This window comes from Rhinolophus ferrumequinum, chromosome 23, assembly GCF_004115265.2.
Source record: "Rhinolophus ferrumequinum isolate MPI-CBG mRhiFer1 chromosome 23, mRhiFer1_v1.p, whole genome shotgun sequence".
NCBI lineage: Eukaryota > Metazoa > Chordata > Mammalia > Chiroptera > Rhinolophidae > Rhinolophus > Rhinolophus ferrumequinum.
Genome location: NC_046306.1, coordinates 9,712,586 through 9,740,559, shown reverse-complemented (window position 1 = coordinate 9,740,559; position 27,974 = coordinate 9,712,586). Strand labels below are relative to the sequence as shown.

Genomic DNA, 27,974 nt, shown 5'->3' with positions numbered 1-27,974 from the left:
ACTCTAGTTTTTATAAACAATATTTAAAAGAAGAAAAATGTACCAGGCAAGCAAAGTCAAAGATGGAAGGATGATAGGAAACACTCTGCCCCACAATCAAGAACATCAGGAAACTCTGAAACTCAATTTGTAAGAACTCCAGGTTTTGAATTTACCAAATAAAGTAATAAACCAGGCTTTTCATATTTAACAACACTAATATACCTGAAATGAGCTCAGAAACTAATAACACATCAGTTTATGTTTAGAAAAAAGCCTAGAAGAAGACTCACTAGGCTGCGTAATAGAGGTTACTTGGAAGAACAGGTGCAATTACAACAGGACTTTGACTTTTTAAGATTGCGTATTACTCTATGTTTGAATTTCATATAACTTTATATTCCTTTGTAAGCGAAAAACAGATAGAAATGATATAGAAGAGTGAAATAAGCTTGTATACCACAGACAAGAATCCTCAACTAAACATGACGAATGAAGCACCTAGGATAGAAATAAATTGTTTTGATTCACAAATAGTTAATGTTCAGATGATAAGTTACAAACTATCTACACACAAATGTGTTTTGTTTTGGCTTACCAGGTGTATTCTGGTTTTTCTTTTATCTTTAAACTATGAATTAATTGCCAGATAGTTTGGTGGTTACAAGTATCAAGTTTGGAGGAGAACTACCTAGTAGTAAATCCTAGAGGCAGAATAACTTGGGCAAATTAAATTACTTAACCATGATATGCCTTGGTTTCTTCATCCATAAAATGGGGATAACAATATCCCTACCTCATTGAGGATTAAATAAGTTAATATTTGTAAAACACTAAGAAGAACGCCTGGAACATAATAAGTACTCTATTTCTTTAAATGTTTGCTAGAGGTAAATGCCTTTTAAGCGATCTTTGAAACACTTGACAATGAAGACTAACTGGGAAAATCCTGGTTTCAGCACTTAAACACAGCATACAGTAGTGATCTGATTTAACAAGCCTGTTAAGGTGTGTCACAGCTTAAAGGCAGACATGGTAAGAGGCTCAGATGCTCATCACAGACCTAGCAACACCTTCCCCATGTTACCGTCTCCAACAGGAGCTTCACCAGGTGTGGTGGGTATCCCCTCAATGCATAACACAAACCCAGTGTCTTCAAAAATTCCTTTTCTCCCCCCAGGGCCCATCAAAACACAGTATTTCCTAACCAATCAGAAAATGAGAAACTGTGGCCCAGACAGACCTGCATTTAAAGCAGCAGAGGGCAGCTGCTGCGCTCTCGAAAGTCGAAAGTCAGACTGTGCGCGGCCCCCCAGACTGCTGTGGGCTGGCAAAGGGGGGGAGAGCAGTGCTGGCTCCCAGCCTGCATCCCAGGGCTCACCCAACAACTCATTACATGGCCCACTCCCTCATGTCTGTTTGACTCTCAGCAGCTGCATATCATAAAGGTAATGAGAAAATATCAGTTTAAGTTTTACAAAACAGAAATTAGGGACTTGGAAGACATATCTAGACAACAGCTAGGAAAGTGGGGAAAAGAACAGCTCTTGTCCCGGACATGAATGCAATCCACACTAACATTCAGAACAACTTTTTTTCTTTCTTCAGTACCCATTTTTAAGAGCTCACAAAAAACCTCATGTCCTAGACATTTCTGGATAGGTTTCAAAAACCTTCTTCCTTACGAGGAAGAAAAAAAGCATCCTCCGAATTGAAGCTTTACAGTAATTCAGGTGAAAAGCTTGCTATAATACAAGGTAATGTGTGCAAGAAAAGTGGCAGCACAAGCTCTGCAGAGGGGTTTCTCCTCTTCCCTGGTGCTGAGCGGCTGTTACAACCTTCCCTGACGCAGCACCTATGGCACGATGGGAAAGGAGTACCACAAAAAGGCCGTGCATTATTAATAAGAGCCTTGGCATCAAAGCAGAGTGATCTGGAAAACAGGAAAATGTCTGCAGAGTAAGAGAAAGAGTAGCAAACAGCTTAAACCGTTTTGGGCAGTGTCATAGCATTCAGAAAGGTCTACTCTAAGTCATTTTTCTTCTAAGTGGTCTTTTTCTCTTTTAACCCTTAGTTGTAGCCCTAATTCTGATCTCTTTCTATCCTTCCTACCTTAAATTTCCAATGGTTATTTACATTCTCTGAGTGGACTTCTCTGTTCATTTGCTCCTGTCAGCGTAAAGACTACATGCGTTAGATCACAATGAAAACAGACTGCAACAGCCCTGCTGGCAGAAGCAGAGCCACACATGCTGCCACACACAGGCTGGAATGGTGTCCCTAGGAGCCAAGAGTCTGTCTTCTCACCTCTAGCACAGAACATGTGGCCTAAGCAGCCAATCCACAGCAGGCAAAAAAAGCTAATGGTGAACAAAATCCACTTATTCTTATAACCATTTTAGGGCTTCCCATTTCTGTCATCAAATGATCGGGAAAGAAGGAAGCTGGAAAATAGTCCGATGGTGAACGATGGTGACTTGAGTAACTCAAAATTCTATTCCACAGTTCTGGTAATAATATATGTCAAATGAGGGATACTAATCCCTCCTCTTATACCAGTGATTCTCAACCAGAGATGATTTTGCTCCCCAAAGGACATCTGACAACATCTGGAGACATTTTTGGTTGTCACAGCAGGGGGGGAGAGGGGTGCTACTGGATCTAGTGGGTCAAAGACCAGGGGTGCTGCTAAATATTCTCCGATGCACAGGACAGCCCTCAGCAACCAAGAATTATCCAGCCCAAATGTCACTAGTGCCGGAATGGAGAAGCACTGCCTTAGACAAATCATTTAACTTCTTTATGTTTATACTTACTTATAAATTAACCACTGATATTGTTAGACAAAAAGCATAGTAGCAATGCATAAATAAGTTTGTATTGGCTGATTCACTTTTAGATTAATAACAGATTATATTTCTTTTTAATTCCCTTTAAATTGGACATGTCTTCCTCAATATATGGAGCATAGACTAACATATTGTCTACAACATAAAGAATAAAACACATGAGCAAGATTTATATAAAGTGGCTTCTGTTTTTGACTATGACTAGTGCCTTGAAGTCTGAAGACTCTGGAGAGCTGCTGAGGCAGTGAGGACTTGAGGGGACAAACTCCCAGAGAAGGATGACCCCCTTTGGAGTGAGCCAACATGCTGCAATGGGTTTTGCCCTCAGCGCACTGGCCACTTCTGGGTACCAAGAACAAGGCTGAGAAAGCAGGCCAACACTCTGGGCACAGGACTGGAGCCCCTACTAAGAGGCAGAGAAACCAGCAGAACTTGTGGCAGTATCTCAGGTCTGAAGAAACCAAAACGGAGACGTAAGGCGCCAGCATTCTGGTGAAAGGATTGAGAGTGTTTTCCTCTTAAGAGATGAGTCAGTCCCAAAGCAGTGTAGACAAAACACCACAAAGACTAAACAGAAAGCCCGCCAAGAGCACAGGAGGGTTTTCGTTCATCCCAAGTCCCGAGGAGACAAAGAATCAAGCTCAGGACGCACCATAGGAGAAGGGTCTTGATGAACACCTCAGGTTCTCAGCTGGAATTCTTGCAGGGCTCCTTGCTGAGACTACAGGCTAACCTGCAGAAGTAAATGGAGCCTTACCAAATTACCAAAACCACACCCGAGCTCTGGGCAGCTCAATCCCTGATAAGATAAATGGGATCAGTCCCCATCCCATTTGCCTAGCAAATGGAGTGAGTCCTCTTTAGAGGATAGAATCATCTAGGGCCACTGTAACTTTTTATACATAAGATCCAGTTTTCAGTCAACATTACCAGGCATGCCAAGCGACAGGACCAAACCACTGAATAGCAAAAAAAGAACCAGGAAAAGATCCACTGGGAATCACAGTAATCACAATTAATTTCATAGATGGGTTTAATATTGGATTAGACACAGCAAAAAAGGAGAATTCGTGAACGAGAATTCAGGACAATAGAAAATATCCAGGCTGACATACAGAGAGTAGGGGAGATGAATAGAAAAATACAGATTTGTACTGAGTGCTAGCCTTGGGAAGTGTCTTGGCAAAATCATGTTTATGTATCCTCTACAGAAATGAACACACGTGCTACCTCTTTGACAATAATACAGGGTTTGTATCACTTGGTCATTTCCAGCACAGCTTAATAATCAGAAAGAAAAATCTTTGGGTTCAATGAGAAAGACACTGTGAGATCCTTAACATAGTAAAGACAAAGAATCCAACAATTCTTAGCTCTCCCTCTAGCAATCTCAAAGTGAAAATGAAAATGGTCAAGGCAGTTGTCAGATTCAAATGGCTCCATTTCTACCCCAAAATCGTTACTAGGACCTTAAAGGCACTAATTTATAACATTCTTTTAACCAACATATTATTATGAAAAATGCCAAACATATACAGCAAAGCTGAAAGAATTTTATAGTGAACACCCATATACTCACCATCTTGATTCTACTCTTAACTTTCTTATCACAAATATATCCATCCCATCCATCAATTCATCTTATTCTTTGATGCATTTCCAAGTAAACTGCAGAGATCAGTATACTGCCTTCTAAATACTTCGGCATATATGTCATTAATAAAAGATCAATATTTGTATAAATGTTTCACTTTTTGGTGTAAAATTTCATAAAATGTGTACATTTGCTGAGCTTTGACAGATGCACACACCTCTTAACCCAAATCCCTATCAAGATAGGAAACGTTACCACCCCCCTGAAAGTCTCCTCAAGCCCTCAAGTCAATCCCATGCTTACTCCCCGTCCCAGAACAAGTGTTATTTTTAACCCACTATTTTTGAGAACTGCATTTTGAACAATCTGTAAGTCTCTGGTGTGAAGAGTCAATCTTAGAAAAGAAATGTTTAAAAAGGACAATCACTTTAATTATAAAACATTAAAAGAGGGCATATTCCTGAAATTAAATTTAATATGCTGACATATATAAAGTAGAAAAAAAAAACTACTTTAAATTCTTACAAACCACTATAAGTGACATTAACCTAATCGCTAATTTACTGTCAGTATCTTTCAATGTGATAATATCCAGCACCCAAAAAGGCACACTGATTGGTGTGCCCAACTGTCCAACATATGTAGCCTTTATTTAATAACTATTCGTGTTCCCTGAAATTCTATTGTTATTAATTCATGGAAGCACAAAATATTCTAGGGAAGAATCCTCACCCTCGAATTTCAATTTGATCTGTGATTTATATTCCTTGAATATTCGGCTTTCCTTTCTACATATGACCAAACCAAATTATTCTTGGCAAGAATGGACTGCCCTCTCTGCTGTGAACTGGGGTTGCCTGGCTTTATCTGGCAACCAGTCAATGTAACATAAATTAGCAGATTACACCTGTACACTGGTCCTAGAATATTATTTAACAGACAGCAGATAAGAGCTTTAAGCAATCAAAAGGTACTTGTGGAACCAGGCAAACCTTCCTTGAGGGCTGAGTAATGTATTATGACTTCATTTCTGAGACTAGCTATCAATAGGGAAAAATGAGTCATTCTGATAAAAACCAAGGTGTAACACAATCAGCCTGCTTTAGACTTTACCACTATTTAAAACCCACATCCACGAACGTTCTTTGGTATATGGAAAAGTCTACATTTTCTTATAGGACTGAACACCTGCCAGTCACTTTGCCTCTGGAGTATACTTTAACATTTTAAGTTAGGATATAAAACTGTGCATATAATGTGAGCTCCATTATGTTTTTGAAAAATTACACACATCCCCAAAAAAGAATGCTTTTCTGCATTTTCCAAATTTCAGACACTGAATATATTACTTTTCTAATCAAAACTGAATAAAAACTACTGGGGAAAAAAACCCAAAACCGTAGCAGTACCTGACCTGTAAGGGTGCCCGTCACACACTGATCAGAGAACAATGCCCTTTGTACCCGGTTTATCCTTGCTGCTCACCCCAAAGATGCATATAACCTGGTTTTTCCAGCAACAAAACACCTTGACATTCCACTTACCCTGTTTGTTAAGTACAGCAGACAGTAATTCAACTGTTTTAAACCTATGCCCCCTGCAGTCATGCTTTCTCACTATCTTTGGTGTATTCCCATCTACCAAGTGTTTTTTAACTTATTCACTGCCGTCTGCATTATGAAACCAATAGGGATGTTGAGTGCTTCTTCTATTTATAGCCAAGCCTCTCTCTGCCTCACCCCCAACCAAAACAAAATCCTGATGTCATCATATCATCATCCTCACCCGATGCTAACGTGATGAAAATCCTTAGTTTAATAACTGGACTGGGAGTCAGTTCTAGTCTTGGTGTTGCCTGGAAGACCGAGTACATCCTTTACCATCTCGAAAGTTCCATTTCCCCATCTGTTAAATACAGAAGTTGTTCCACTGGCCTTGAATATCCTCTGCCACTCTTTTATGTTGTCATTTTTTGGATCCTGTTATATCCTATCCACGTAAATTAGGTCCCCAAAACAAACCTAAGGTGGCAGTCTTCCAAGAGGCACAGTATCAATCACAGGACCAGCTAACATTTATTAGATAAGCTCACCAGTGTCAGGGAACTTGCAAAACACTTCCGTATGAGGTAGGAACTATCACTGTCCCATGAAGAAGCTGAAGCAGGAACAGAAGGGTTCAGTAACTTGCCCACAGTCACAAACTGCAGAGCTGGGACAGGAGCTCAGACGGTGCAGCCCCAGAGCTCAGAGGTTTCTATCTCCCAGATGCAGGCGAATTCCCTTTGTCCTAAGCAGAGAGACCCACACAGCACCGTCTCACTTACGTGTTTCTCAAGGTCTGGAAGCCAGATTATTGACAGAAAGCAAGCTAGCTAGCTTTCTACACCTCTGCTCTCTAGAAGTCTAGGAATTGAGTATTAATATCCTTACTGTTTTCATAATTATACATCATCAAGAAACAAGCTTACTTTCCTTACCACTTTCAAACACACTGACAGTGAGTGAGTGTTTATGCTCAGATATGATTAGCTCAGCTCCATGGTTCAGTAGTTCAAAGGAGGTTAGGGTGCCAGTCTGACTCCAGGGCAGGCCTGCAGCTTTGCATAAAGAACAACTCTTTGCATAAGGAGTAGTCTGGGGGAAGTTCCCCAAACCAAGCCGGCTACCCTAACACCAGTCACAAGGGAGAGCGATGTGAAGGGGGACAAAGAGGCAAAACAAACTCTGCACCTAAAAGACAACTCAAAACCACATGCCGGACATCCACTTTCAACCTAACAAGCAGCCACGCTATTCCATTCACACACACACACACAAAAAACCCAGCACTGAGATGGGCTGATAATGTGAGAAAGTTCAGCAGAAGTCTAAGCGGCTCTTCCTTAAAAAGCATCACACAGCTTAAGTATACTTTTTTTAAGACCTTAATTTTCACATTAGTTTCCAAAGAGAAGTTAGAAAAGTTTTGATCTTCATACTTCAAAGTCCCCTTCCCATAGAAAGAGAGAAACTGTGTCCAGATCAGAAAAGAAAGCCCTTATCTGGCCTTCACCCCTATCACTCCTTTGGGCTATTCCCGTAATATAGTCATTTAAGTGTCAGTGTTTCCAGACAGCTATTTTAAGTCTTCCAACTGTCACTTTTAAGGGTCTACACATTCTCTTCCCAAATCAAAAGGAATCAAAAACAGTGACCAGAAAAACTTGATCTAATCAAATAGGTCCTAATCCCCTGGAGGCAGCACAGACTTACTCAAGAGCATAGGCTCTAGGGGGGAAAAAAAAATAAAGCAGGCTTGGGCTCAAATTCCACCTCTACCCCTTACAAGTTATGTGGCCTTGAGCAAATTATTTAATCTCTCCAAGCCTTGGTCTCCTCATCTGTAAAACATTACATCTCAGGGCTGGGGTTTTAATGAATAGGATAATACACGCAAAACATCTATAGAAAGAGTTCAACAAATGGAAGCAGCGCCTGCTGCCACTGTCCTGTGGGGAGGCAGGAAGACGGACTACTGAGCCAGGAGAGGAGACAGGCAGACATGCAAAGTGTGGACCGGGATCGTCCCTTCTGGGAAACAGGCTTTCTCAAACGCCACAGTCCGTATCTAAGTCATAGAGAAAGCTGAAGGGGGAGGTGGGGGGACATTCACCATGACGGCGTGGGCTAAATGTTTCACTTTGTCACCCTTTGGCTAGCAAAAAATGCACAGTGTGGGGTGTGTATGCCTCCACATACCCCACAGACCTATACATGGAGAAGGCCTAGAAGCCATCACACTCCCACAGCAATGGATGCGCCCAGCACCCGGATCTTGGCTTCTAAATACCCACTAAGAAGAATCCGTTCTTTGGAGAAACAGGTGATTCCGGGCCTGGGATAAGGAAAGCACAAAATGTACCTAGAACACTTTGTTATCCCAGTAAGGAAGTGTTCAAGAAGGATGGGTACATGTCAAAAGGATAGACGCCGGGCAAAGGGGTTTCCACAGGCTTCATCAGGACGCTTGAGCGTTAACATCAATAATGACAGTAACAGTAAAACCACAAGCCCATGCTGATAAAAATAAGTGAACTTTAGACATTAAAAAGCATGGATCCATACAGATGGAGTGATAAACTGATCAACAGAGAGAAAAATAAATACATTGAAAAGTCTGATGAACAAGATATTTACATAGTTTTAAAGTAACTCCACACAAAATACTTACTGATCACAAAAGGGAAAAGAGTTACTTTATGGTGGAAAAACTGGGCAGATAACTCTTCAAATGGTCAAAGTAAACATCATCAGCAATAGGACAAATCACAATCCCACGTCACCTGACAGGATGCACTGGAAGGATAAATACATAATATGTCTGTGATTTTGCTGCCAAAGATGCATAACCTGAATCTAAACATAAGGCTACATCAGACACACCCAAAGTGAGAGACATGCTACAAAAACAGCTGGCCTTTCATCCTCAAAAGTGTCAAGGTCATGAAAGTCAAGGAGAGACTGAGGACCTTTTCCAGATTTTCTTGGAGGAGACTAAAGAAACATGATAACTAAACACAATGGGTGATTCTGAACTGGATCCTTTTGATATAAAGGACACTATTGGGGCAACTGGAAAACTTTAACGGGGGTTGGAGGATTAAATGGCCGTAGAGTATCAATGTTAATTTCTTAAATTTAAGGTTGGATTGTCCTTTGTTGGAATGCCCTTGTTTGTTTTAAAAACACCCTCTAGTGTTGGGGGGTGATGGAGCATCAAGTCACCTAATAGTTCAAAAAAAAAAAAAAGCCACTATACTATACTTGCAATTTTTGGGGAAGTTTGAGATAAAACTCTTTAAAAATAATTTTAAAGTTTCACATACTTATACAAATTACATCACATTTTGTCTTATAGACAAAAATAAGTTTTGCTACAATACTTACTTTGAAAATTTGTTGCAACACAAAATTTGTTGCACATTTGTTGCAACACAATTGACATATTTGGGAACAGTGGGAGCATACACAGGAATGTCAGGTTTGCTTAGTCACAATTTCGCCCATGAGGAACACCCAGGAAATAGACACACACGTGCACACAACTCTGCGCCCACCTCACACATCGACCAGAGAGCTCAGTTCACCAGGTGGGCATCCCACACACACCTGTCATTACAACTCTCAATACTGCTTCAGAGAACACTCTGCCCACCACCTCACAACTCACAAGTCACAAACTGCCTGTCCTTCTAATATCCACTTCCACAGCAAACTTCAGGTCTTTTTCAAAGCAAAGGGCCATATTTATGGTTTTTCTTAACCACTTAACATGTGTAAAACTGTGCTATTTGCATTCGGTTCCTTTTTTTTTTTAATGTGTCACCAATAAAGTTTCGAGTGTTATGTGCCTAATCCCATATTTTTCATAAGTGCTACAGTTTTTAATCAACAATTTTATATAGCATGGTGATTTTTAGCAATGCTTAAGTCATGTTATAGAAGTAACTGTGTTTAACATAATCACGTCCATAGAAAAGAACTGCATGACATCAAGAATATCCCCATTCTGTACATGTAGGTTTACAAAAAAAGAGAGGGTGGAAAAGAAAATATCACATTTAGTTTCAACTTAATCATTTCCAACAACTCAGAAGAAAAGGAAACTCCTGAGTTTCATTATGTCTAATGTTCCAGGTAGGAATCTTCCAAAGGCCTAGGAAAGCCTGGGTCAGCCTAGAGAAGGCTACATAAATTAACTTTTAACTACAGACTTAATTCCTTTAACTACAGATTTAGAGGGCAAGCTGTGTCACACACATTACATTTTAAAAAAACAAAGGAACTAATGGCAGTAATGTGTATATTTAATGTGGCCAGGGCAGCACAACCTTTAGTTTCTGCTCAAATGATCTGATATATCTTTGAATAGCTTCTCAATCATTCAACGGTTAGTCACTCATGACAAATGAAAAAAAATACTAGACTGGAGAAAAATAATCACTACGTACAAATAAGTTTCTGAGAAAGCCTTTATTTCTACTTTGTAGAATCCAATCAAAAGAGTAGATAAACCAAACATTACACTTCCATATTAAATTAGCCACACTGTTAGGATACTTATTGAAATTCTTCTATTTAATTTTATTAATGATATTTAGGAATGAGAGAAAATCAACTTGACACCAAATGGGGCTAGAATTTCCCATCAAGTTTTCCACATAGTGGTAAACACAGCAGGTCTGTCTTCTTTATAGCTTTCCTTTCAAGAATCTCTTGCCAGAATTAATCTTATATCAAAACACTATGTTGAGTTACAATGGAGAAACACAGAACTAACTAGGAAAAGATATTATAGCAAAGAGACTGTAAAAACTTATTACAGCACAAACACAGCATTTACTAAATCGCTGGCACCCTTCTCAATTCTCTCAGCCTAGCAATTCCTGAAGTGCAAAATTTTTAAATACCTTTGTGTATAAAGATGAGACAGAAACAAAAAAATAAAAATACTTGTGATGAAAAGATGATTATGAATAAGTTATTGTAATTTCCGTTTATCATTCTTAAAGTTGATTTAATAGTTTAAAAATATTGTTCAACAGAACAAGGGTGGTAGTATTTGTTCGAGTCTAATTAGGTATGATTCTGGGATGTTTCTGATGACATAAGCTGACACAAATATCTGTGTTTGTTCAAATATCACAATGAAAAGAGTCAGTTTTTCAGACATACCACCTGAAATCATAGCTTCAATCTATGCCGACTGTGTTACTATTTCAATAATAGAACTATTAAATTAATAAAACAATACGAAAATTAAATCGATAGTGGCAGGGCTGAATCTGTGGCGACTGGGGATGTCACTAAACATACACCACAGAATCTGCACCAAAGCAAGTCCTACAAGAGGTCTTTTTTTTTTTGCCATTCTTTCCGTTGGAAGCTTTGTACTTGGCTCTGGTCAAAGCTGACGCACACAGCTAGGGAAATCAGCAATACATTCTCCGGAAAAAAGGCCAAGGAAGCAAAAGAACACAGGTGGTACACACACCAGCAGTAATCGTCGGCTCCCAGGGCGCCTGGCAGGCTCACCGCCTCCTCAGCCATAGCACCTGCTCCCCCAGCTCGGAGAGCCTTGGAGGTACCACCACACAGCATGGGAAGGCTTATCCTTGGCAAACATGCTGACCCTTGTTCTTCCAAATCTAAATTTCAAGGGTTCAAATGAAGGGCAGGGTAATGGAAAAAATTAAATCCTCTGGAAACTTTGCTGTAATTAACTGCTTCAACCCTGCTCGACCACGTTCCAGGTCGTCTGAGTTGCTAACACTCGCAGAAGCCGCCCTCGTTCCCTTTCTCTCTCGCGGTCCCTACCCCACACTGTCATTAAGGGATTGTGGAAGGGGAAGGAGACATTTATCTGTTGAATACCTGACAACTCCAAGACTTGCAAACATCTCACAAATATTCTCTCCTTTAATCCTCACAGTAACCCTGTGTTTATAGACTGTCTTCCCTTTTTACATATAAAGAAACTCTCTTTAAAGTAACTAGATCAACAAGACATCTGAACAAAAATGAAATCCAATTATCCAAAAGCTTTAAAAATCCAGGTTATTCATTAGCCAAAACTGGTACTTACGTTTTGTTTTGTTGTTTTGTTTTGTTTTGGGTGGGGGCGGCTTTGGGCCCTTTCATCTTTATATTTGTGAAAAAATTACCTTTGTTCATGGGGGCCATTATATTAATCACTTTACTTTTGTATATGTTTGAGATTTTCTATAATAAAATAAAATAATTAAGGAAAAACATTATCTTAAACAGAAAGCCCACCAAAAAAGTAGCTCTTACCCCTAGTGACAAATGAAATTCAAATAAATCCAAATTCTTTTAATTCACACACATCATAAGACTTCTGGATACTTAAAACCAGAATGAAAAAGCCAGGCACGCCAAGTCAACAATGAAATAGAAAATCAAGCCAAAACCAAACTATTTCACTTCCTCCCACTCTCACATTCAGACACACACACACACACACACACACACACACACACACACACAAACTGCACAATGAAGGGACAACTATACAGTTGTCCCTTCCAGGCAAGACAACTAATGGATGCCAGCCTGGCAATGAAAAAAAAAAAGCTCAAGCTTTCACTGAAAAATAATCTTAGCAAAAGAGGCAAAGTTATTTCCACTCTCCACACAATAGCATAGAGCACAAGAAACTAGTTATTTATGAATAACAGACTTAGTTTCTATACCATCCATATGGACTTTCAATTTCACAAAGTTTTTTCCTCATCTATCCTTGGAGAAAGTAAATATAAAACAGTTTCTCATTTCTTAGGCAAAAACTACGTCTCAAATTAAAGATACGAGTAGGCAAGCATATTCAAGACATAGAGGTATAGCTTTCAACATAAATTTGAAAACACCTAACTACTTTTAACCTAACTACTTTTGCAATTAAAAATCAGAAACCATATTCCTAGCAACATATAAGAATTTTACTGGACCTGCTCCATCCTAAATCAGGACCGATTGTTTTCCAATGTTCACCAATTTTTTCATCTAAAGTTTAGGTACAAGACAAACCATTAATACATTCATTTGTGATTTGCAACTTCAAAGCATTATCATATATATACTATGTAAGACACAAAGTGCTTAAAAGGGTTAAAATCAATGTTGAATCCTAAATGGGCAAAACTTAAAACTCCTACTTGTCATCTGTCAGCAAACCAGGCCCTCACATAACCAAACATCTGACTGCATTTGGCATAATTAATCCGAAACTATGCTATAAATCACTTATAATTAACATTTTTACAAAGTTATCCATTTTTTATTTGATCCTTTTATCTAGTTCCTCACCTTGAAGTCTTAATAGTACACCACCAATCTTTCATTTACCCAAATGAGTAGGGAACTGGCTAGGTGTACTTTTCAGGACCTCAGATTTTATGCCTCAACTTTACTTCACTGACTTAACAAATAAATATTAATTGAGCACCTACTGTGTGCCAAAACAGTGTTCTAGGCATTAGCGATACAACAATGTGCAACAGAAACAAGGCCCATGAGTTTAACACTGAAATAGAGGTCTGAGGATGGAAAGGAGTTTAAGAGCTGTTAGCCAGTGAAAAGGATAAGGAAACAGCCTCGTCTATGCTGGAAACCAGGTGGAGGTCCACATGGCGGGAGGGACGGGAGAGGAATGGCACAATGAGGCTGGAGAGGGGAGGAGAGGCCAGATCACCAAAGGTCTTCTAAGCTACAATAAGGAGTTTGAACTTGATCCTAAGTGCAGTGCGAGTCACTGAAGGGTAGAAGAAAGAGTCATCATGTCTGACAAATGCTTCCTGAGCACCTACTAGGTGCCAGACTTCTAAATCTGACACTCTTCAAAGCGGAAGGGAGGAGGCCTCAGCATGGACATACATCCCTCCTCCACCGGTCCTGGAAGCATCTGTGTTACTAAGAAACATCAGATCATTCATTACTCAATACCATAGCCACGACTCTGTTCAGGACAGAAGCAGCAGGAAACACTCCCTGTGAATGTGAACAGGCAAAACCCGGGCCCAGAGGGGTAAGACATTAAACACCTTTTCAAGAATTTCTTTACGCTTTGTTTTTCTGTCTCACAGGTCTACAATTACAATTACTCAACTCTGATTCCTGGCAATTAAGGAATGTTAGCCACAATTGAATACATCCATCCAGGAGTACACAAAACTGAAAATTTTTCACTAAACGAAAGCCCTGGTTTTACTAAGCTACTTCCCTAGCTGAAGTAAGAAAAGGGCCAGAGATACGAAGTGGGCTTCACTCATCACTGTCCCAGGTAGCACACTGTAGGGGTATAACATTATAGAGATTGAATTCACGAAGGTAGCTCTAAGAAAACAGCCAAATCAGGCAAATGCAAAGCCAAGTTCTAATTTTTCTCTTTTATCGCAGGCCCAAAATACAAAAATTTTCTAAGTACCCACCTGTCTTTAATTATTACCAGTATCATTCACATTTAGATAAATACATTTGAAGTTCAGCTGATACCAGGGGAAAAAAATCAAATTGCTAAATTTTATCATGTCAGAGTTGTAGGAGTCCAGCAGGTTTTACATGTTAGATTTTTCTATTTCCTCATTCTTTTGCAATCTCTTCATTTTCTGATAATGTTTTGAAGGAAACAGGAAAAAATAATCCTGTGTTCACATCACACACCTTCTAGTCATCCATCCTGGCAGCTATTTTTCGTCACCACCTGCCATCCTGTGCCTGTGCCATGGACTGGGGAGGCATGGGGGAAAAGAATGTTTTGGTGAATAAAGAATTACCAAGAGTCAAAGAATCAGGAAACAAAAAAACAAAACGGAAAATAAAAAAATACTTAACACGAAACTCAAAGTCATGTCTCCAGGTCTTCATTCTAACTACCATCACTTATTAAATAGCAAAATATAAAAGCTGCTGGTTAGGGGATAGCCAGATGGCTCAGCTGGTTAGAGCGCGAGCTCTCAACAACAAGGTTGCCGGTTCAATTCCCACATGGGATGGTGGGCTGCGCCCCCTGCAACTGAAGATTGAAAACAACAACTGGACTTGGAGCTGAGCTGCACCCTCCACAACTAGACTGAAGGACAGTTACTTGGAGCTCATGAGCCCTGGAGAAACAGGAGCTGATGAGCCCTGGAGAAACAGGAGCTGGATGAGCCCTGGAGAAACACACTGTTCCCCAAGATAAAAAATAAAAAATAAATAAAAAGGTGCTGGTTAATGGAGATTTGAGGCCAACAAAATGCCAAGTAAAATTTACTTTTCCCTATCTTCAAAATCATCAGGTCCTTTCACTTCTGTATGGAAAAAAATTAGCGCAGTGTTTTATTAACAGTGTTTACCAATCTGTAATATTTTCCAAATTTCTCCTTTATATCATATGTTTAATCAGTAAACTGTATTGTCCCCAACACCAAAAATTTGGTGTCCGCACATCTAGCCCTGCCTCATGAGAACTTTCAGAGAACTGCAATTAGAAGCAGAAAACATTTAAATTTCAGTTATATTTCAGTCTTTGAACAAAATAATCAACAAAAAAAAACATCAAATAAGAAGATATGGATAGTCCCCCTTTCATCAGAAAAGGTCATAGGGGGACCGGCCCGGTGGCTCAGGCGGTTAGAGCTCAATGCTCCTAACTCCGAAGGCTGCTGGTTCGATTCCCACCTAGAGTCCCACAAGGGATGGTGGGCTCCGCCCCCTGCAACTAAGATTGAACACAGCACCTTGAGCTGAGCTGCCACTGAGCTCCCGGATGGCTCAGTTGGTTGGAGCGCGTCCTCTCAACCACAAGGTTGCCGGTTGACTCCCGCAAGGGATGGTGGGCTGTGCCCCCTGCAACTAGCAACGGCAACTGGACCTGGAGCTGAGCTGCGCCCTCCACAACTAAGACTGAAAGGACAACAACTTGAAGCTGAACAGCACCCTCTACAACTAAGACTGAAGGGACAACAACTTGACTTGGGGAAAAAAAAAAAGGGCCTGGAAGTACACACTGTTCCCCAATAAAGTTAAAAAAAAAAAAAAGGTCGTAGGACTCTTCAAACACTTGAAATATTTAATGGAATCTACAGAGCATGTCAAGTTTGGCAAACAGTATTTTAAAGATAAAGAATCAGAAATCAAGAAACCAGCATCAAACTTAAGAGAAAGATAAACCAAAAACTTTGACTTCTGCTTTCTCAAAAATCAGATCAGTTGTAGCTTATGTAAAAAATGTCTACCAATAACTTAGGCATTAGAAATGCCTATCAGACCTTCACAGGCAAAAAACAAATGAGCACACTGTAGGAAGCTAAAGTTAAGTAATACTACCTACCGAATAGTATATTTTTAAAAGTACAAACAAAAGAAAAAATAAATAAATTGGACCTCATTAAAATTAAAAGTTTTCCACATCAAAGGATACTATCAAAAAAGTGAAAAGACAATCTACAGAATGGGAGAAAATATTTGCAAATCATGTATCTGATAATGGTTTAATATTCGGAATATATAAAGAACTGCTAACAACTCAACAACAAACAATCTAATCAAAAAAATGGGCAAAGGACCAAAACAAACATTTCTCCAAAGAAGAAATACAAATGGCCAATAAACATATGAAAAGATGCTCAACATTATTAGTCATTAAGGAAATGAAAAGCAAAATCACAATGAGCTACGTCTACTAGGATACCTATACTTGAAAGAAAGAGGGTGGAAGAAGGGAGGAGAAGGGATGGGATGGGCGGAGGGGAGGGGAGGGGAGGGGAGGGGAGGGCAAGGCAGGGAAGGGGAGGGGAGGGGAGGTGAGTAAAATAACAAGTGTTGGCCAGGACGTGGACAAGCTGGAGTCCTCATTCATTGCTGGTGGGAATGTAAAACGGTGCCACCACTGTGGAAAAGCCTGGTAGTTCCTAAAAAATTAAATAGAATACCACATGACCTAGCAATTCCACTCCTAGGTATATACCCAAAAGAACTGAAAACAGGGACTCCAACACATACTTGTGCACGGAAACTCATAGCAGCATTATTCACAATAGCTAAAGGTGGAAACAATTCAAGAGTTCAACAGATGAATACATACAATGGAATATCATTCACTCACAAAAACAATGCAGTTCTGACACATGCTACCACATGAATGAACCTTGAAAATATCATGCTAAGTGAAATAAACCAGACACGAAAGGACAAATATTATGATTCACTTTTATGAAGTATCTAGAAAAGGCAAATTCATAGAGACAGAATGTAGACTGAGGTGAGGGAGTAAGGAGTTAGTGCTTAGCAGTAAGTTTTGTTTGAGGTGATGAAAAATTTTGCAAAGAGTGGTGATGGTTGTATTACATTATGAATGTAACTAATACCACTGAATTGCACACTTAAATTACCAAAATACAAGGCAAACTTGATGTTACATAGATTTTGCCACCAAAAAAAAAAAAAAACCAGCAAAGGGAAAAACAGTACAAAGTAATTTTGGGCAAAATGAAATCAGAATTACTACAAGAAGCGTTCCTTCTGCCACCGTAAACGCAATCCAACAGTGAAGAGGCTGGCTTGCCCAGACGAGTTTCTTCACTCATTTTAGGCACAAGGAAATTACCATCCAGAAAACTTCCCTATTATTTAAGATTGTGAGGATATCAATAAAATAATCTTTCCTTAAAAAGTTAAGAGATTAAATGCTTTTAAAATACACAGATTCAAAATAAGTGCATCAAGAATTCTAAAGCCAGTCTACCATCATTTTTGATCCATCTGGTTTAACTTCTTTAAATTGGCAATTTTGTCATTTTTCTGAACTGGAATGAAAGACTTTTTTCTTTTTTTTTTAACTACACAAACATGATCATAACACATCATTTAGGAAACTACTATTTTTTTTATCTTTAAGAGCCAATGGTCTCCTGATCAGAAAATATATACATAACAATCGTGAATATAATTTAGTCTTAGTGCCTAAAAGCAGAACTCCTCAAAATGGGGTAATCAGAAGTTCTATGAGGAAAAAAAATACTCCTGTTTTTCCATCTTTCCAAGTTTACGGTTGTTCAACACATGAGAATTAAGCAAAAGTTTAAATGACTACTAATACTTTGAGGACCACCCGGAAGGTGAAAAAAAAAAAAAAAAAAACAGCTCCCTCTTTACTGATATTTAAATGTTTTATAGCTCTTTCATGAAAATAATACACAACTGTGCTCACTAGTATACCTTAGATTAATTTAAGTTTTAAAACACAACACTGAGCTTTCCTACTATACACTTTCCTGTACCTGATATTCCACATTTTTCATCTTCATAATTAGGTCACTAATTGCCTCAGAGAACTGTTCATAATTGATGACAGTAACTAAGGTACTTCAGAAACAATGACCAAGTTCCCTTCTGGTCGCAGCAAAGTACCTGTGTGTCTCTGTAACCTGGGAAGGAGGAGGAGGAACAATAACTAGAGTCTAATAATTGCTTACTGAAACTAACAAAAGGAGGGAGGGCAAGGGGGAATTTGAGAAGAGACAGCACTTTAAATTATTCAATGTGATTCCCATGCTTGGGAAAACACTGAATTCAGGGGATCAGCAGGAGGTATGAATGTTCTTCAGTAAAAAGCCACATTATAAAGAATTACTGGATCAAAATGTAATATTCATTTTCATTTAACATCCAATTACCCAGAGGATTGAGGATGAGGCAGGAGCTAATGAGTCCAGAGCTCTATTTCATGCTTAAAAGCAAAAGTGTGAAGCCACAGGAAAGGACTGATTTAGTAGATTAGAACTTAAAAGGATTATTCAGAAGACAAAAGGAGGGTGGATGGTCTTAACATCCCAAAGATATACTTCCATAAAGTTCTTTTAGTTTTTGCCTTTGACCAAGACAACACAAGTTTCCTTTTTTTCTTTCTTTCTTTTTTTTTTCCCAGTGTAGAAATTCTAAGTCTTTTAGGGCATATGTCCTAAAACAACAGCATTGCACAGTGTGAGCTCCTCCCAAAGAGTAAAACTGTGAAGTCTGATGATTACACACAAACACTTCACCATTCCAGCAGGCCTGCAGAATCTATGGCTCAGTGTGGCACTAAAGCTGGGAGACTAAGTGAATGGGCAATCTGAATTTTTTTAAATGGGGTAACTTTCAATAGTGACAGAAGTCATTATTCCTTTTTATACTTATATGTTCAACATACCCTTTCTCAGAATCATGTTAACTTCAGATCTAAAAGGGACCCTGGAATCTATCCAATTATCTGAGTTTACAGATGAGAAAACCGAAGTAAAAATTTATATCTAGTTATTGGTAAAGTCCGACTGGAGCCCAATCGTCCTAATTCTCAGTTTCGTACTACGTAGTGTTAGACCAAATGGACACCTCCTATGGTTATGAACAATCATTACAAACATGGAGTTTTGTGTCAAGCCTGTGCTAAGCAGTTTTACATGCATATCAAAAAGATAGTATCCTCTATTTGGCAGATAAGAAAATGTATTTGCCCACTTGGTCAGGGCTGATCCAAACCTAGTTCTGGCTGATTTCTAAGCTGAAGTTCATGTCTATCCTACAGTCCTTACCATGGCCTATAGGTCCTGAACCCTCCTACCTTTCTGAACTCATCTCCTACCACTCTCCCATCACTCACAAAAATCCAGTCAACCTTTGTTCAGTCAAGCCCATCCCTGCCTCAGGGCCTTTTTACGTGTGCTGCGTGCCCGCCCCCAACCCACCCCAGCTACCACCCCCAGACCTGTGAGTGACTGGTTCTACCCCTTCAAGTCAAGTATCACCTCTTCCCTAACCACTCAATCTAAAACAAACCCTCAGTCACTCCCACCACTATCTGAAATTGTCTTGTATATTTGTCGTCTCCCCATTAGAATAAAAGTACCACACAGACAAAAACTTCCCACTAGAATGAAAGCACCACAATGGCAGAAATGTTCCACCTTATTCATTTCTAGACCACCCGATATCCAAAAGAGTATTTGAGAAGAGGAGGCACTCAAAAAATATATATATATTTATTGAATGAAGGAATGAATACCTGTATCTGAACCTCCATTTCGTTAAGGGTCAGTATCATACAATTCAGCAACTGATTATATACTATCTTCTATTTTTCTCTAGTTGTTTCCTGTGATTAATCGTGTCTCTGCAACCATACTGTACATGCCTCATGGATACCTCATAATTTTCTGCTCCGGGCAAGTTAATAATTCACCCTGGGCTTATAAGATCATCTATAAAATGAAAGAAGCAGTCAAAAGCCTAGAACTCAAACATCTCCCATAGCTGGTAACATGACAGGTAAACACTCAAATATTGGATTATTATTGACTCACAGATCTTAAATTCCCTTCATATTCTCACAACGTTCCACAAAAATATACCTCGTGTGCAAAGGAACACATTCCTTTAGTTAGCTAGTATTAGAAACTAAAGAGTAACGGCCCTTGCACTAGAAAGAGTACACACAAGTCTCTCTCGTCTCATGACAGTGCCATTAATTTCTTTCAAGGCAACACCCAACCTGTTCGCTTCTGATTATCTTTTATCTCGACCAGCGTTAACCTCCAGTTTTCTCTGTTTCTCGGACAGACCTCAGCAGCATCCCATTTCTTACTTCTTGCTTGCTCAAGTCTTGTTTGCTTTATGTGGTTGGATGTAACCAACGTACCTTCCGTTATCTAAAAAAATCTATAAAATTAGGGCAAGTAGGACAAGCTTTTGGCTTCCATGGCTTTGGAATTCCTGCTCCCTTGAAGGGCTCTAAAGAGTCAAGGCAACACAGAGACCTTCCTTCCTGGTGATTTATTACAAGTCACTCCCACTGGCCTGTCACGCTCAGTGGGGGAAACGTCTGGATTGGAGCAGAGTCATCTATTGGCTCGAGTATCAACGACCTGGAGCAGTACCTGATACAGTCTGAATGGCTGATTCCAAAGACTGTCCAAGTCTAGCAGATTTCCACTGTTAAAGACAATTCAGCCCCAAACCCAAGACCCGGTTTCCAAAACAGCAAAATTCTGCAGAGAGGACATAAAACATGATCAAAGTCCTGGTCAAAAGGGTCCCGTTTCAGATTTATAACTTCAACCTGTTCTCCAAATATGATTTCCTTCTAAAAAGAATGACACAATACTCAAAGAAAATATGTGAGTGTACGCACGAAGGCACATATGGAAAAAGAGGGGTGTTTTTAGCAGGGTGAGGCTTCTTAATTTTCTAAAATAAAATAACCCACATGTCACCATATTCATTTCATTCCAGAAAAGCTCAGGAAGTGCACTGAGGCATTAGAGGGCATTTGCATGTGAGGAACAACAACTAAAGGCTATTTTCATATAATACTTAACTGGGAGAATCTGAAATTGTCCTGTGACAATTATTAGAAAAGGTTGCATTTGATTATATAAAACATGCACCACATTTTGCTGTGTATAATGTGCTCCCATGTATAATGCACATCCATGTTTTTGGCCCAAACATTCAGGGGGAAAAAAATCTTTCGATTTAATTCAAATTTTTCTTTGTTCACATTTAGGTACTTGTTTTTTTGTATTATAAAGGAATTTTAGCATTTATTCTTTAACATATTATGGTACAAGAAATTTTATGTACTGGTAGCAAATTTACAATATTTACACGTCATAGAAGTCCAAGAACTCTACATTGTTGCAAGTTTGTTGTAAACTCAACAAAACCGGATTATCGTATTCCAGGGTATTATTTTGCATACGGATATTGTTATTGATTTCTAGAGTTACATTTTTAACTCATAAGCATAAATAAAAGAATTAAAAACATTTATACAGATATGGAATTAGTACTACCCATGTATAACGCACATCCTGATTTTTCCCTCACAAATTTTGGGGAAAAAGTGTGTATTATACATGGCAAAATACATACAGTATCTTATCTAAAATCTTAAGTCCAGTATTTGTATAGAATGTGAATGAATTCTCAACTTTCTATATGTAAAAACATCTCATTAAAAGTTTGATTAAGGGCCGGCCCGGTGGCTCAGGCGGTTGGAGCTCCGTGCTCCTAACTCCGAAGGCTGCCGGTTCGATTCCCACATGGGCCAGTGGGCTCTCAACCACAAGGTTGCCAGCTCAATTCCTCGAGTCCCGCAAGGGATGGTGGGCTCCGCCCCTTGCAACTAAAATTGAACACGGCACCTTGAGTTGAGCTGCCACTGAGCTCCCGGATGGCTCAGCTGGAGTACGGGCTCTCAACCACAAGGTTGCCGGTTTGACTCCCACAAGGGATGGTGGGCTGTGTCCTCGGCAACTAGCAACGGCAACTGGACCTGGAGCTGAGCTGCGCCTTCCACACCTAAGCCTGAAAGGGCAACAACTTGAAGCTGAACGGCACCCTCCACAACTAAGATTGAAAGGACAACAACTTGACTTGGAAAAAAGGCCTGGAAGTAAACACTGTCCCCCAATAAAGTCCTGTCCCCCTTCCCAAAAAAAAAAAAAAAAAGTTTGATTAAGATGCAGTTCTAGTTTTTCAAACAACTTTGTTTTTTGTGCCAAGTATAGGATCAGAGAATCAAGTGACTTCCTCAAGGTCATCTGGTCAAGTCAGGTGGGATTAGAATTACCGGTTCCTGCTTTCCAAAAGCCAGCCATAAATCAAACTTTTCTTGTAACTAAGCAGGCCAAAAGGGAAAAACCATTCCCCATTTTCTTTCCTCAACACTCAAAGGATAAAAAAAAAATTAGTTTAAATGGTAGAACTTTAATAAAATTTCATCAATGCATAGACTATTACCTCTAACCATGCACAGGCACCTCTCAAAATCAGTAACCTTTAACAAGTTGCATAGGTCAGTAACCTCTATACAGCCTTCCCAGATGATCGCATCATAAACTTAAGATGTTTTGAAATCATCACTTCATATGCACATCTATTTAATTCACTTATCTTCTGAAAGACCTGGTCATACTGGAATATGGAAGTACTCTGAGTTCTTAGATCTTTCTTAAGGTAAAGGATCACAAACAAGTTCAAAGTTTTCTTCAGAACCCTGAAGAGAATAGGCGTATTTCAACAGTGCAGGTAAAACAGGTGATTGATAAACAAGAATCACTCAGGCAGAGAGGACTAGATAGAAGAGGCATTTTCATCACCATATCACCCTCCTCTTCTTTTTTCAAATCCACCACCTCCATCATATTTTCCGTCCCATCCTTTTCATTTCTACTTTTAAACTACTGATATAAAACACTACTTTTGAATTAATGACAAAAATAAGGTCCAATGAAATCATATTTTTAAAAAAATACTAATTGGATAGGGATGGGGATATCAAAGTAGCAAAGAGTGCTTTGTATTTGTTACAAACACACTAGTCTTATTTAAGTTTCCTCACATCCAATTTTCTAAGTCAAATAGTACCATCACCCCCATTTCAGAGGCCTCTCACGTCCAGGAAAATTCCCCTTTGCTCTGAAATTATGAGTCACTGATATTTAGAGCTGGCGTTAGATCTCAGAAGTACTAAGTTAATGGCTAGGCTGAAATTGTGGTTGGGTTGTATTATACATAAACAACTTTAAAACTTTTATAACCAAGACAATTTTTTGCGTCTCAAATTCAAGTCTACCTATTTCTGAATATAGCTGTAACACACTCTTGGACTGATGATTTCTCTTTAGCCCTTGAGCAAAATGTGGCCACAGGGTATACAAAGCTAATCAAAACCAAGGACTGGAAAAAATTAAACCTGGAAGGAAATACAAGTCTGACACTTTCCATTATGCCAGAAAACAGAATTGCCATTACTTGGAAACGTATTAGGTTGAGCCATACTAAATTGCCGATATATTTAACTGTCTTTGACCTGCAAAAACAGAAATTTCATATGGTTCAACCTAATGTTATTTTCTATAATCATTTTAGTAATTATCTCAAATAAAGTCTTCATATCCCAAAGCACATAAAACCTCATAATTTTCGAGATTGCCTAACCTTTTGAAAAGATTTGCCATCCCACTGTCCAAACCAGGTCATTTGAAAAATTAAGTTCACTAACAGGAAAGCCAAGATAAGTAAAACCACCAATGTAACCATGCTGAATGTAACCATGCTTTCATGAACCCTAAAACCACTCCACATCCTTTTTACTGTTCCCCTTTCCCACTGAAAGAATTTGAATCCTAGGCAGGTCTGCCTTTTAGAAGATTTACATTTAAAGGAGATACAATAAAAAATGTAAGTGCTTTGCATCCTTTTCAGTGACCAGTGATAGAGGAATCTAAGCAAAGTGAGAGTAGCAGCCCTTCACCCTGGTGTTCCACTGACCTGAAAATCTACCATTGAGTAATTTTAATTAAGTTAAGTTCCATTTCTGTTGGAGAATCTGGCTTCTAATCTTTCTAATCAAAAGGGTTATTACCACACCAATGGGATATATTTTTCCATTTCGATATGGCTGATTTATGCACCCACCACCAGAAATAACCTGTCACCTTCACGAAAGAGGTTATGGTTCCAAGACTGCCTCTAGATCCAAGTCCATTAATGCACACCCATTTTTGTCAGAGTCTAATATCCAATATGCTAATGAACTCTTTTCTCAATTAATTCCACTAATTACTCAACCTGTTCTTGTTCTGCCAAAATTCGTACCTACTCAACTGATCCATCAGGCTACATACAGCAGCTTCCTAGAGGGGTGCTTTTCCTAAGACACCTCATAAACTGTTAGGGCAAGCTGATGTTGCCTCTTCTATCTTCCTAGATCTAGTTTATAGTACAAATCATCAATATTAACCATCAAGTGAAATATGCTCTAAAAAAAAAAATTGAGAGAATCTCCTGCTCTATCTGGAAATGTCTCTGATTCAGCTAGTTCAGTGTTGATAGGTCAACAGAGATTGGTACCAGTCTCTGCCGTACTACAATCCTACAGAGCATTTCCCTGCAGTTAAACTATCAATCTTTTCGTAACATCTAAATAATCCAGACTTTTTCTAGCAGAATGCACTCTCTTTGTCCCACCCCCAACAGCATCTCCTGATCATTTTCACCCTAAACTGAGGTTTACTCTAGAGCCCTGTAGTGATGCCAAGTCAGGTAAACACATTCCTGAAACCTTCCATCCCTTTTCTCTAAAGTTTTTGCTTTGTTTTGTTTTTCAAACTATGCAGCAGGTACAGAGATAAGTGCTTTAAAAGAGAATTTATCAACTTCCATCCTTGAAACCTATGAGATTAGGATTAGTACCCCATTTTACAGAGGAGAAAAGCTAAGGCTTAATAACTTGCCCAAGGTCATACAGGGCAGGGATTCAAATCCAAGTCTGACTTCAATGTCCTCTGACCTTAACCCTCGTGCTGTAGTTCCTTCTCATCTCTTTTTTCATGCCCTAGATGTCTGCTCTGTGGTCTTATAAAGTCTTGGGCAGGGTTCAGTTTCTTCAAAGGCTGTCTTTCTTTTATTTTTATTATTATTTTTTTTAAAGTAGTGAAAGAACAGTTTATTAGAAGAGAAAGTACACTTCAAAGAGGTAGAAGCGGGTCCAAGCAGAAGAGTGATTCAAAACGCTCGAAAGGCTCAAAGGCTCAAAGGACCAAAGGGCAAGGTCCAGGGCTCAAAGGGCCAAAGGGCCAAAGTGCCAAGGGTCTGGACCAGGGTATTATTACTAGGAGAAAAAGCACACTCCAAAGAGTTTGGAGTGGGCCGGCCAAGAGAAGGGGCTCAAAAAGGCCCAGAGACTGTCTTTCCTTTAAAGGACATGCCTTAGAGAAGAATGAGTACCCATTCCATCTTTTCTCCATGTTCCTCGTTTCCACCTGACCCCATTTCCCCAAGACTCTTTTAGGGCCAATATAAATGTCCCCTTTTACCCCAGAGCAGGCACCACAGAATACTGAAGAGCCACCTTCTAGCCTCAAGGCTAGGAGGGCAGAAGTGAAAGAAAAAGAAGGAAAGAGCTCAGACAGCACCCCTACCCCAAGTCTTCATTCAGGAGGAAACTGTGGCTGAGGACCGCAGAGAGGTGTAGGGATGGTGGAGTGGGGGGGGGAGTAGGCAGGGAGGTGACAAGAATGTGCCCTTGGGGGTAGGCGGGGCGGGGATTGGACGGACACAGGGAAAAGGCTGGGGACTCTCTCGTGGGTTAGTAGACTGAATGGGGGGTGGGCCTCCATACGGGGTAGGAGGTGCCACTGGGAGAGGAAAGGGATCCCGCCACTTGGAGGAGAATGTGTGTTGGGGAGGAGGACCTGGAGGAAGATGTAACTGGGGAAAGTGAAGGGAAGAAAGGGTAGGGAAGAGATGATGAGCAGGAAACCGTGGAGTCACCGAGGAAGCGGGAGGAGATGGATGGATGGCAACCGGGAAGGTGGGGAGCCTCTAAACCAGGGCACCGGGTCTCGCTGCCCCGCGAGGAGCGCCGAGCCGGTTGTGGGGGGAGGTTGGTTCGGGGTGCGCGGAATGCCGGGAACTGGGGCTTGCGGAGACCCCGGGGGAGGAGTGGGAGTTCTCCAGCCGAGAAGCGGAAAGTGGGGGTTCTAGCGAGGCAAGAGCGGGAAAGGGGGCGTCCCAGCACGAAGGAGGGGTGTGTGACGGCACAGAAGGGTCGGGAGGAGATGGGGTTTGGGGGTCGGGGGTGGGCGGGAAGCTAGCGAGGGGAGGAGGGTTCCGAACCCCGTCGGGTTGCAGAGGGCGGGAATGTCCTGGGATCACCCGAGGGTCAGGCCGGGGTCCCCGGGAGTCTTCAGAGGGCCAGACTCAGGGTCGCCGCCCGGCCGGGGATCCAACAAGGACCCGTGCCTTCAGGGCGGGGCGGGGATCCCCGGAATCCTCTAGAGGCCAGAGCGCACCCCCCACCGTCCCCCGGACCCCAGGCCCCCTTCCTACCTATGCCGGGCGCTACATAGACGAAGTAGAGCAGCGAGGACGAGAGCGAGAAGAAGAAGAGCGCGGCGATCAGCGAGCGGCGCGGCAGCCGCAGCAGTCCCCGGCGAACGCGCATGCTGCAGCCGGGCGGCCGCTTGAGGGCCGGGCCGGGCCTGCTCCCGCCGTTCCCCGTCCGTCGCCTCCTGGGCCTCCGCCGTCGCCTGGGCCTCGGCCACCACCTCCCAGGCCTCGCCGGCCGCCGCTGGCCGCTGCCTCGCCGCTCCCAGCCGCCGGCCGCCGAGGGCCGGGCCACATGAAGCGGGCGGGGGCCGGAGCGGCCCCGAGCGAGCGCAGCGGCGGGGGCGGGGCGGCCCGCGGGGGCGGGGCGGGGGCGGGGCCAGCGCCGCCGGGCACCGTCGTAAAAGACCCGCTCGAGCGTGCTCGCCGCCCGGCTCTCGCGGCGGCGCGGCGGCCTCAGGGAAAGTAGCCAAATGGCGACAGCCCCTCTCCCCTCTCGGCCACCGCCCAGGTTTTTGGGGAGCGTCGCTCAAGGCCGGGAGCCTTCGCGTAGGGGCGCCCCCAACCCAGGAGCCAAGGGGCCGTCTGCAATGTCTGAAGCGGCTGGTCGCCAAGTTCGGCAGAATATCTGGGATCCTAGGCAGCAGAGCTCGGTACACACCTTCATTCATTCACCCATTCACTCATTCATTCAATTCACTATTGACGGAACACCAGACATACCAGACACCGTTCTTGATGCTGGGGAGGCTACCAAGAACAAAACAGACAAAATCTATGTCATTTTGGAACTTACAAATGGGAGCAGAAAAAGAAATACCAATTCATAGTATCAGGTACTGATAAGTGATATGAACACAATAAAACAGGAGAACGTGTTGGAGGCAGGGTAGTGGGGTCAAAGAAGGCCTCACTGAGCAGATAACATGAACTGAGACATAAAAGAGTGAACAGCAGATGCAAAGGCATGATCTGTCCCCAGGTTGACGCCCAGGCCAGCACGGATAAAATCCAGTAAGGTAGGAAGAGTGGCAAGGATGAGGTTGGAACTCTAGGCAAGGTCCACATCCCACAGAATCATAAGGAGCGTAATGATAACAGCTATCAATGTGAAGACATGTGTTAAGATATAGTGGACCT

At 41.1% G+C, this 27,974-nt stretch overlaps 1 protein-coding gene across 1 annotated transcript in view; it reads right to left on the bottom strand.

The window, feature by feature from the left end:
- B4GALT5 (beta-1,4-galactosyltransferase 5) overlaps positions 1 to 27,054 on the bottom strand; it is a 68,129-nt gene extending 41,075 nt beyond the window's left edge. The window contains exon 1 of the mRNA XM_033094773.1: positions 26,838 to 27,054. Within this exon, the coding sequence (XP_032950664.1) occupies positions 26,838 to 26,952 (115 nt within the window). The 5' untranslated portion in view covers positions 26,953 to 27,054. The remainder of the gene's footprint in view (positions 1 to 26,837) is intronic.
- Between the last annotated feature and the right edge of the window lie 920 nt (positions 27,055 to 27,974).